The 12315-nt window shown below is 45.3% G+C and overlaps 1 protein-coding gene across 1 annotated transcript in view; it reads left to right on the top strand.

Moving 5' to 3' along the window:
- Positions 1–12315, top strand: part of kazna (kazrin, periplakin interacting protein a) — a 461830-nt gene that overhangs the window by 118704 nt on the left and 330811 nt on the right. Inside the window, exon 3 of the mRNA XM_034173197.1 lies at positions 742–931. Within this exon, the coding sequence (XP_034029088.1) occupies positions 742–931 (190 nt within the window). The remainder of the gene's footprint in view (positions 1–741; positions 932–12315) is intronic.

Here is a 12315-nt window from a genome sequence, read left to right as displayed (position 1 = left end):
TGAACACTGTTTGCACGGCTAACACTGTTTTTCTTGGACAAACTAATGATTTCCTTCCTTTTAGCCAACGGGTCCTTAGAGGGGTGTTGGTGCGCATGCACACACACACACACACACACACACACACACACACACACACACACACACACACACACACACACACACACACACACACACACACACACACACACACACACACACACACACACACACACACAAAGAGCTGCGACACTTCGATTAAAGCTGACTGACTTTTATTTTCTGCTTTTTTCATACACACATTCCCAGAAGGTAGCAGGAATGTCTGCAGCTGTGCACGGCAGCACTGACTTCCTCGCCGTTGTGGTCGAGTTTGCCCCCCCCCCCGTCTTTCTCTGTGATTGGTACAGTCCATTTAAAAAGGCACTTGTCATCCCTCAGTGCTCTGTGTCCTGTCGACAGTCAGCTGCAGGGAGCACACTTCACTGCTAGAACTGGATCTGATACACTGTTACACACACACACATCCATACATGCTCCCAAACACACACTCCCACTCGTGCTAAACCCGATCCCCGCCACCCACCGCCCCCCTTCCTGAGCCAGCTGCCACTCTTTAAGGGAAAAGGACAAACTGCCCGGAGGATTTACCTTTGACTTTCTCCTAAAAGGGAAAGAAGCCAGATCTGGAGACGGGTCCTTCTTGGGAAATGGTCATCTTACCAGAATGACACCTTCTTTGGATTCCCCTCTTCTCCTCAGGCAAAAATCCTGAAAATGATGGATGACAACAAGCAGTTGGCTCAACGCATCGATGGCGCCATCCAGTCGGCCAGCCAGGAGGTGACCAACCTGAGGTCGGAGCTCAGCGCCACCAGCCGCAGACTGGCCGAGCTGGGAGCAAGCGAATCTTCTGCTGGGGTGCTGGAGACGCTTCAGCACAACCACAACGGTAAGAGACGCCACTGGGATGACCCCAAGTGTGTGTGTGTGTGTATGAGAGGGGTAGTGTGGCTGAATGGGGCCACACGTGATGTCCAAGTAAGTTGAGAAAGCCTGTAAGTGCATATTTGGTCGCCAGTGAGTGAGTGAGTGAATGGGTGAGTAGGTGAGTTGAACAAAAGAGGTGAGGGGTTCCTGCTGCCTGTGTCCACTCTTGGTTGTCCCACAAACACCCCCCCCCATTCCCCCATGTTGAATAATTAACCTTGTGAACCTTTAAGTGGGGGTTGTGTTGCACGTCTGAGGGCAGAGCGGGTAAAGTTACAAACTCTCAGTTTGGCTCTGAGTCTGTTGTCCCTGAGCTGGCGAAAGGATCAGTGTCTGTCCAGGAAAAAGGGACAGAGGGCTGTTTTTTTTTTTTGGGTTACCGTTGGTTACTGTTACCCAGAGTTGTTGGAATGGTTGTCCAGTCTGCAGAATGCCGTCCTGTGTCTGTCTGCACCCGTGCTGCTGCAACTGCTGCACAGTGTGTCTTAGTGGTTAGCACTGTTTGCGCGTTCTCCTTGTGTTTGTGTGCGTTCCCTTCAGGTAGCCCTCCAAGTCCCCGGACACTCTGAAGGTGACTGTGCGTGTGAGTGTCAGTGAGCTAACCCTGTCTCAGGCTGTACTCCAGGATAGGCTCCATCCCCACCGTGACTAGTACCAGGAATAAGCAAGTTTGAAAATGAATAAATGAAGACTTAACATTACACCATGTAGTACCAACTGTATATAAAAATAATTTATTAATGGGGTTTATGTGAACTAAGTTGTTAATTTATACATTATTTAATAATGTATAAAGATACTGAACACCATTATGGTCATTAAAAGACCTAATATCAAAGAATACTTCATGTCTTTTCCTAATAGGTCTCTTTGGAGGATCCTTGGGTGCCTTGCAAGAAACGGTTGCTTCGTGAGATGGAGATGAGGAGCATCACTTGCATTGTGTGGGAGTGTCACTTATTTTTCTCTGATGTTTCAATGTTGAGACATCAATGGCTGGAGACAGCCAAGAGGACACCCTCGTTTCACCTGGCTGCTGCAGATACATGGTGACTTTCTAGTGATGGGGATGGACCAGTTGTGTTCCTGGATGGTTGACATCCAGAATCCAAGGTGATTCTGCAGTGTTCTGGATGTGGCGACATGCTGCACCGGCGCATGCACCCAAGGTTGCGACCGATTCGATCTAGTATCAGGATTGGCTTCCGACACAGACATAAATTTTTGGAAAATACCGATCCAACTCACAACGTTTTCATGAGGAGCCACCGTGAATCCTCTCAACGGCTGCTCTCAGGTTCAAATTGTGTTCGTCAAGCACGGATTTTCTGAAAAATGAAATGAATTGTTGCTGAAAATGTGTGCTGTGAAACGCTATGAAACACCAGCTCAGACCGCAGCTGAGGAGGACAGCTGAACAGAGAATCTGTCAACTGAAAGGGAAAAAAAATCTTCATTAAAATCCTGTGTGTGAGTGTCGCTGATGGTATCTTTAGAAATGTACGGTTTATTTTACAGTTGAAAGGGTTTGTGTTTCCAAAAAGTTCTAAGTTTGTGCAGCACGAAAACAGCAAGAGAGAGAGAGAGAGAGAGAGAGAGAGAGAGAGAGAGAGAGAGAGAGAGAGAGAGAGAGAGAGAGAGAGAGAGAGAGAGAGAGAGAGAAAATTTTTCAATTTTTATTCCTAACACTTGCTTTGACAATGTAAACATGTTTCCCATATCAATAAAGTTCCATTGAAATTGAAAATTGAGAAGAGACAGACAGAGAGACAGAGAGAGAGAGACAGATAGAGAGAGAGAGACAGTGCTGTCTTTTCTCTTGATGTCTATAAAAGTCTATAAAAAAACTAAAAGTATTTAATTCTTTAAAAAAAAACACATCAAATCTAGGCTTTCATATTAGATGCACTTTCTGGCCAATTGTAGCTCAACTTTCAGGTCTCCTTTTTTAGAAAATCCTCATATAAAATCAACAACAACAACAATAATAATAATAATAATAATATTAAAGCAAACTTAGCTCTGGGATTGGATCAGAAAAGTATCAGTATCGGCAGATATCCAAATTCAGGTATCGGGATTGGATCGGAAGTGAAAAATTGTGGATTGGTGCATCACTACATGTACCCAAACCTGACCTCACCAGACCTGACCTGTAATTCGTATTACAGTATTATCGTATATCAGTGAAAGTACCCTCTGTGTTACTGGTATATTTTCGATATCTAGAAACACATTCTGAGTAGGCATAGTTGAAATTCCACAATTTAGAATGATATTGTTAAGCACATCTGTGAGCACTCAGTGGAGCGTGTGAATCCACCAAAGTTCAGCGAATGTGCTTCCAGTGTACCTCAATCTATATTCCAACCATTAGACCAGGAGTGGGCATAAAGGTCCAGGGTTCACAGGTCATCAGTGTCAGCTCAGTGTCACAATCCAACCCCTTGTCCGCATCATGACAAGTAGCGGACTGCCTGTTGGGGTGAAATATGGTGGGGACCTCCTGTGCCCTGTAGCCGGTACAGTAACCATGAAGGCCCAGTAGGAACCCTGAACACAAGATGGCTAAGGAGGCACTGGTGGAACAAGAAGTCCTTAACGGTGGATCAGGCAGAGGAAGCGATGACTTGTAAACCCAAAAAGGCTGTGAAGGTGGATGAAGGCTGCAGCAGGACCTCAGACCCCGATCGTTCGGAATTTTCCAGCCACTGGACCGCGTTAAGGACCCATCAAGAACCGTGTGTTTGTCTGTATGCAACAGCTTTGCCACATTAAACAGACACAGGCATCATCTAGATCGACCCTGGAAGTAAACTGTCTGTCACATCTGGGAATCCAAGAGGTGATCTTCCTCACTACCGAGGGATTGTCGTGACAGGCTCTATAATTATTAGGGGTGTGGCTTGTTATCTAACCACACCCCTCTGCTAAATTTCATGAAAATTGATCCATAGGGGTTTGACAAATTCTGGAAACAAAAACAAACAAACAAACCAAGAAGTATGAGTAAAAAAAAACTAACCTCCTGAGCGAATCTAATTACAATCACACTCATAACTTAAGAAATTCCTATAAATACACTTTAATCACTCAGAATTACTACCTGTATGTTTGTTTTTGTGAATTGTTCTGCAATTTATGTCTGTATCATGGCCCAAGCAGAGAATCACCCCTTTGAGTCTGGTCTGCTTGAGGTTTCTTCCTCAGAGGGAGTTTTTCCTTACCACTGTTGCTCTGGGGGTTAGTAAAGTTAGACCTTACTTGTGTGAAGCACCTTGAGGCAACTCTTTTGTGATTTGGTGCTATACGTATAATTGAAAATAAATTGAAATTGAAATTGAAATTACATTTGACGTATTTGTAATGTTATGACTAATGGTAAAAACAAACAAAATAAAGTTGGTCTGTTTTGAGTCCATTTTCTTCATTTAGCTTTTATTTATTCATTGTCCTGGTTTGGGGGGGTTGCAGCTCGTTCCCTGCTGCTTTCTGAAGGATCGAGATGCGCCTCAGTTCACAACTCATTTCTGACTCTGCTCATCATTCATTTCAGTGTCTTGATCACAGCTGAATTAGTTTATCTGTGTCTTTCTGTCCCATTAACATTCAGAGCTGCTGCTGCGCATGAATATCAGGCCTGTGAATAATGTGTCTCATTTAGCATGCTGCTTGAAAACGCCGTGTGAATAAACAGGAAGCCAAACAGAATAATTATTGACAGAGAAGAGTTTGATCTTTTTGTTGATTTATTAAGATTCTGTCATTCTGACGTCTGGAAGCGGCAACTCTCAAATGACACAGGCAGCACATTAGCAGTGGTGAACGTTAGTATGCATTTAACTGAGAAATTAACTGTGAACATACAGAGTCAACAGCAGACGGTTATTTTACAGACTGACTAAAGGTGGTTCCATGGTGCCGTGAAGTGTGGGGCCAACGCATGCACCCACACTTGGCTAATGTTGATGGCTTGTCAAGATTGAATTGCAGCAGCATGGTGTCTTAGTGGTTAGCACTGCTCCCTCACAGCAAGAAGGTCCTGGGTTCGATTCCCGCCTGGGTCTTTCTGGGTGGAGTTTGCATGTTCGCACCAGGTGCTTCGGCCTCTTTCCACTGCCAAACCCCGCCTCTTTTGTCAGCTGGGATAGGTTCTAGCACCCCCCCCCCCCCCCCCCGGCCCTGTGAATCTTAACTAGAGTAAGCGCATATAGAAAATGAGTGAATGAAGACAAAATTGCATTGAAGAAGCTTCTCCCATGTGTGTGTGATTCTTCTCACAGTGTAGTTGTTGTCTTTCCACGTGAGTCCTGTCCTTTGCCTTATGAGTGTTCCAGGTTTTTTAAGGACAAGCTGCCGTCTAACTTTCCTGTTCCTTTCAGTGACATTGGTTTTTGTCCTCAAGTGACCGCTGTAGGAAGGAAAAACACGAACACAAGCTGTCATCACAGCTGTTCAGGAACAGTTTGGTCGTGTGTCAGTGTTATTTTCGGGTTACGGTTCTAGCCTCTCTTTGTTTTTCACTGATTTCTCTCTGCCTATGTTTTGTCGTGTCCCTTCACCCCTCATGCTGTTTCCATAGCAGTGTGTGTGTGTGTGCGCACTGGTGACTACGAGTGTTCCTCAGGGAGCGTTTCGAGCACTGATGTCATTGTCCTTCGTATAGTGGTTTCTCTGCTCAGCTGGAGTGGCGGCTGATATGTGCACGCTCAGCAGTGGACTAAAAGTCACGTGGGGGGAAGATTCATTAAGTCCCATAAATGCCACATTAACATCATGAGTCTGCAGAAAAACATTCGGTGACTGTGGCGCTTTTTTAGCACAGCATGCAGCGTATCTGAAATCACTGTTTCAAAAGCTGACAATTCTCTCTCTCTCTCTGTGTGTAGATGGATTTTGTCAGACATAATTGCCTTGAAATCTTGTGCTACGTGCATCTGAGTGCCCCTAAAATGACTCGCTTTTGCGTCCTTTTGATGTTGAAAGTGATAGCTGCTGATTCGTCCCTTGTTTGGCGTCTAAATATATCTGACCGTTATTGTCTCTCTGTCAATAAGTCTTTTTTCATCTCCCCCACCTTCAGCTATGTGATCACAACTCTTTTCTTTCCCCCTGGCTGTGCTTTACAAGCGCAGGGTGTTTAGTATAAAAGGCCGGGGAAAGCGGGATTAGGTAGTTTATCACTGGCGGTTGTGTTGGGGAGGGAGTTGTGTGCTGAGGGTAGCCGGTTCACTGCGCAGCCTGCAGACTGCGAATCCGGAGGGAAGCTTTGTGATGGCAGCCTTCCTTGCATTTCCCTTCCAGCAGCGCTAACCTTGCTAGTTAGGCAGCGTTTCTGCAGCCTGAAGGTTTGTCATTTGTGTCTTGCAGTCACATCATCAAGCGTTAGGTTTAAATGGTAATGGTATGCTAGGGTGGTCGGTCCAGAGGTGTGCAGTGCCACGAGAAATGTTTTCTTCCTTCATGATTAATTTCTGTTTTGTACATTTGTCATGCCTCAATGTTCATGCAAGCATTGATATAAGAGAAAGGTCATCTGAATACCACAATTTTACTGAGTCCAATTTTTGATTTCAATTTCAATTTATTTTCATTTATATAGTGCCAAATCACAACAAACTTGCCTCAAGGTGCTTCACACAAGTACCAACCTTACCACCCCCAGAGCAAGCACACAGACGACAGTGGGAAGGAAAAACTCCCTCTGATGATTTGAGGAAGAAATCTCAAGCAGACCAGTCTCAAAGGGGTGACCCTCTGCTTGGACCATGCTACAGACACAATTTACAAAACAATTTACAAAACGAATATACAGGAAATGTTGCAGGTACACCGGATGGGAGGGTTGCAGGAACAGACACCACATCCATCTCTGGATGGAGCCGCACCTCAAACAGAGAGAAAAAAACAGAATCAGGCATCGGAAAGACAACAAATACAATTTACAAATACAAATATAATTTATCAGCATTTAGTAACAAGAAAAACAGAAGAAATACTAAAGTGATCACCGGCCACTCACCCCAAGCTTAACTAAAAAACCCAGACTTGAGATAAAGATGAGGCCGAGACCCGTTCTGTTTACTAAAAAAATAATTTAGAAGAGTAAAAAGCATAGAAACATACTATGCCAGTATGCTAGCCATACTTAAGGGAAAATAAGTGCGTCTTTAGTATGGACTTAAAAGTCTTTACAGAATCTGACTGTGCCAGTGAAGAGATGTCAAAATGGGTGTAATGTGGTCAAACCTTCTGCTTCATGTCAAAAGTCTGGCAGCAGCATTTTGAACCAATTGGAAACCCCTAATGCTAGACTGCGGTAAACCAGAAAATATAACATTGCAGTAGTCCAATCTAGAAGAGATAAACATGTGAATCAGGGTCTCAGCGTCAGCCATAGACAGGATGGGATGAATCTTCTATATTTCGTAGGTGGAAGAAAGCAGTCCTTGTAATATCTCTAATGTGGAGGTCAAAGGACAACGTAGGATCAAAAATTACCCCGAGCTTCCTCACTTTGTCAGTGTGATGTGACAAACATGAGTATTCATGTAACGGAGGCCAGCAGGTGTTGCTGTGCAGATGTAGTTAGTAAACCTCACTCAAAACAGCTCAAAAGGATTCTCTGGTCACAAGGCCAGAGCCCTGGGTTTTTGTCTTCTGGTTAGAGAGTCTGACTCCCATGCTGGAGATCGTGAGTTCTGTCCCGAGGGGAGCAAATGGGCGGATTCATAACAACCCAATGCAGAGTGCAGCCACTACATTCACACCTTTTGCTCAGTACTTTCTTGATGCACCTTTGACAGCAATTACAGCCTCAAGTCTTCTTGAATATGATGCCAAAAGCTTGGTGCACCTATCTTTGGGCAATTTTGGCCCGTTCCTCTTTGCAGCACCTCTCAAGCTCCATCAGGTTGGATGAGAAGTGTCGGTGCACAGCCAATTTCAGATCTCTCCAGAGATGTTCAATCAGATTCAGGTCTGGGCTCTGGCTGGGCCACTCAAGGTCATTCACAGAGTTGTCCTGAACCCACTCATTTGATATCTTGGCTGTGTGTTTAGGGTCATTGTCCTGCTGAAAGATGAACCGTCGCCCCAGTCTGAGGTCAAGAGCGCTCTGGAGCAGGTTTTCATCCAGGATGTCTCTGTACATTGCTGCATTCATCTTTCCCTCAATTCTGACTAGTCTCCCAATTCCTGCTGCTGAAAAACATCCCCACAGCATGATGCTGCCACCACCATGCTTCACTGTAGGGATGGTGACTGGTTTCCTCCAAATATGACACCAAAGAGTTCAATCTTTGTCTCATCAGACCAGAGAATTTTGTTTCTCATGGTCTGAGAGTCCTTCAGGTGCCTTTTGTCAAACTCCAGGTGGGCTGCCATGTGCCTTTTACTAAGGAGTGGCTTCCGTCTGGCCACTCTACCATACAGGCCTGATTGGTGGATTGCTGCAGAGATGGCTGTCCTTCTGGGCGTTTCTTCTCTCTCCACAGAGGAATGCTGGAGCTCTGACAGAGTCATCATCGGGTATTTGTCACCTCCCTGACTAAGGTCCTTCTCCCCTGATCACTCAGTTTAGATGGGCGGCCAGCTCTAGGAAGAGTCTGGTGGATCTGAACTTCTTCCATTTATGGATGATGGAGGTCACTGTGCTCATTGGGACCTTCAAAGCAGCAGAGATATGTTTGTGTCCTTCCCCAGGTTTGTGCCTCCAGCCAATCCTGTCTCTGAGGTCTACAGACAATTCCTTTGACTTCATGCTTGGTTTGAGCTCTGACTGTCAACTTCTTTTCCTTTCGGCTGCTCCCGTTAGGGGTCGCCACAGCAGATCAAGCTCTGACTGTCAACGGTGGGACCTTATATGTAAACATAGGTGGTCAGTGGAAAACTCATGCAAATGCTGAAATACTTATGTACATCTGATTTCTTAGTTTTTATATTTTTAATAAATTTGCAAAATCTTAAAAAGACTTTTTCACATTGTCATTATGGGGTGTTGTGTGTAGAACTTAACTGAATTTCATCCATTTTTGAATAACGCTGTAACATACAGTTGTAACATAGGAGGTGATGGTCTAGTGGTGAAGGTGTTGGGCTTGAGTCCAGAAGATCATGGGATCCACCTGACTGGAAAATCACCAAGGGCCCTTGGGCAAGGCCTTTAATCCCCTATTGCTCCCGGTGTGTAGTGAGCGCCTTGTATAGCAGCACCCTGACATCGGGGTGAATGTGAGACATAATTGTAAAGTGCTTTGAGCGTCTGATGCAGATGGAAAAGCGCTATATAAATGCAGTCCATTTACCATTCGTAGCATATACTTTATGGATGCACCGTAAATGGACCACATTTAGCTTTGCTGTGGATCTGAGGGGCTCCTGAGGCAGAGAGGCACTGAGCAGCTGTAAAACTGGCCCAGAACATCTGCCCATGGCCCCAATTCGTTCTGGTCTCTCTTGTCCCTTCTTTGCACTGGAAAGTATGTCACATCCTCTCCTCCACTGGATGGTGGTGTGGGCTTTGAGAAACTACAGCAATCTGTTTACTGCATCATTTTTGTGCGATGGATTTAGCCACAGGTATGTTACAGGTACAATTTAGTATCAAAAACTTGTCAGAATCCTTACAGATGAAAATCAGTTATTGTGATTGCATCAGAGTGTCTGTTTGAATATTGCAAAATCAAGCATGTTTAATTTCTCAAAGGATCTTTTACAGCCCTCTCATTTGTACTTTAAAAAGCCTGTGGTTATTTAATGTATTTAAAAGGTAAACAGGTAAGTTGCCCATAAAGTCAGGGACACAGCTGGAAATTGATTTTTGGCCGTCAGCCCAACTCATTTTCACCAAAAGTTCACATCTCAAATGAATTAACAGTCGAGACCTTGCTGCACATTTGAGCAGCTTTTGTCGCCATCTAGAGGGTGATGTGAACATTTCAGGGCTTCTGTATATTTCCTAGTATAGACTCACACTTCAGTAGAAAGTACATTTCTAAATGTCAGAAATGTATTTTTTTGTGTGTGCAGATGTTTGACCTCCCATTATCAATGTAGAAAAAAATTTAGATTTTGAGAATTTTAAAGTTCTTGGGTTTTTGGACGTGGAAGATTTTGCTGTATGTATGAACTGACGGACGATAGAGGGAAGCCCGCAATATCTGGTGACAAGCACAGTTAAATTTGAAAATAATCGCAAGATCCTTGTCAAAGGCATTAGTCTACTTTATAGTGATGTTGTTACAATTTTTTGGAAATGAGAAAAAATAATGTTCATAAAGGTTAGACCTTTGCAATTAACGTGTATCTACAACTTTTGGTAAATGTTGGTAGTAAAAGAAGTAGAGGAAGCAAGACCGATATAGGCCCCAAGGCCCTTTGGGGCTGGTGCCTATCTTTGGAATCCATCCATCAAGCGAATTAAAGTTGACTACTTCCCCTGGCCTGTCTGACGCAGGTTACTTTCACAGGCAGGACTACCCATTTCCAGCTGGGTGGACTGAGACAATGCAGATTAAGTGTCTTATCCAAGGACACAGACAGGTACCATGTGCAGGATTCAAACCCAGGTCTATGTACTGGTTTCTGCTTGAGTAAATCTAACAAGTCATTGTAAAAGTAGACATGAAATGAACCATTTAAACAGACCAAACTGATAACAAATGTTGTAATCTTACCAACAAACCATGGAAACCAGCAGCACCTGAGCTGCTGTTGGTGAGGAGATGATGATGTGATTTTTGCAGAACAAGTGGACACTAGTGTATTTGTAGAGCCACTTACCTCAACAGTGACATTCCCGTCTCTGTGTCCTCAGTCTTTAAGATCGTAAGATGCCCACTGAGCTCATGGAATCCTGAGGTCACAGCACAGAAGTGGAGATAGAGGGTTTCTTTCAAGAGGTAGGGATGGACTGGTTGTTTGTCTGGGTAGTTACTACCCAGGACACAAGGTGGTCCTGTGGTGGGTTGGACGCAGTGAAATTCGGCACCCGGTGCTAGATTTGACTGTCACACCATCAGTGACGAGTACCTGCAGCAATATTGTGAAGACATTGAAAATCACTTTTTACATTATATTGGTTGAATGGGACATTTTTTGTAATCTTTAGTTTTGCATTTGTGTTTTTAATTTGGGTTTGTTTTGGTTTTTTTTTCTGTAGCTCATGAATGTCATCTTCTCTCATTATTGGGAATAATATTTATATTCCTTGATATGGTTTAAGACAAAAGGTCAGTTATCCATCCATTTTCTTCCGCTTTATCTGGAGTCGGGTCGCGGGGGCAGCAGCCCAAGCAAAGCCGCCCAGACCTCCCGATCCACACACACCTCCCCCAGCTCCTCCGGGGGAACCCCAAGGTGTTCCCAAGCCAGCCGAGAGATGTAGTCCCTCCAGCGTGTCCTGGGTCTTCCCCGGGGCCTCCTCCCAGAGGGACGTGCCCGGAACACCTCTCCAGCGAGGCGTCCAGGGGGCATCCGGAAAAGATGCCCGAGCCACCTCAACTGACTCCTTTCGACATGGAGGAGCAGCGGCTCGAGTCCGAGCTCCTCCCGAGTGACCGAGCTCCTCACCCTATCTCTAAGGGAGTGCCCAGCCACCCTGCGGAGGAAACTCATCTCGGCCGCTTGTACTCGCGATCTCGTTCTTTCGGTCATGATCCAAATCTCATGACCATAGGTGAGGATCGGAATGTAGATCGATTGGTAAATCGAGAGCTTTGCCCCCCTACTCAGCTCTCTCTTCACCACGACAATCCGATACAGTGACCGCATCACTGCAGATGCTGCACCGATCCGTCTATCGATCTCATGCTCCATCAGTCCCTCACTCGTGAACAAGACCCCGAGATACTTAAACTCCTCCACTTGAGGCAAAGACACTCCACCGACCTGAAGAGGGCAAAGCACCTTTTTCCGGTCGAGAACCATGGCCTCGGATTTGGAGGTGCTGATTTTCATCCCGGACGCTTCACACTTGGCTGCAAACTGCCCCAGTGCACGCTGAAGGTCCTGATTTGATGAAGCCAACAGAACCACATCGTCCGCAAACAGCAGAGATGAGATTCTGTGGTTCCCAAACCAGACCCCCTCTACACCCTGGCTGTGCCTAGAAATTCTGTCCATAAAAATAATGAACAGAACCGGTGACAAAGGGCAGCCCTGGCGGAGGCCAACGTGCACTGGAAACAGGTTTGACTTACTACCAGCAATGCGAACCAAGCTCTGGTGCTGCGGTCGTACAGGGACCGGATAGCCCTTAGCAAAGGACCCCGGACCCCGTACTCCTGGAGCACTCCCCACAGGGTGCCCCAAGGGACACGGTCCAGATCCACAAAACACATGTGG

The sequence above is a fragment of the Thalassophryne amazonica genome, chromosome 6, assembly GCF_902500255.1.
Source record: "Thalassophryne amazonica chromosome 6, fThaAma1.1, whole genome shotgun sequence".
In the NCBI taxonomy this organism is placed as follows: domain Eukaryota; kingdom Metazoa; phylum Chordata; class Actinopteri; order Batrachoidiformes; family Batrachoididae; genus Thalassophryne; species Thalassophryne amazonica.
The sequence above is the reverse complement of the archived record's forward strand: the minus strand, read 5'-3'. Positions and strand labels throughout refer to the sequence as shown.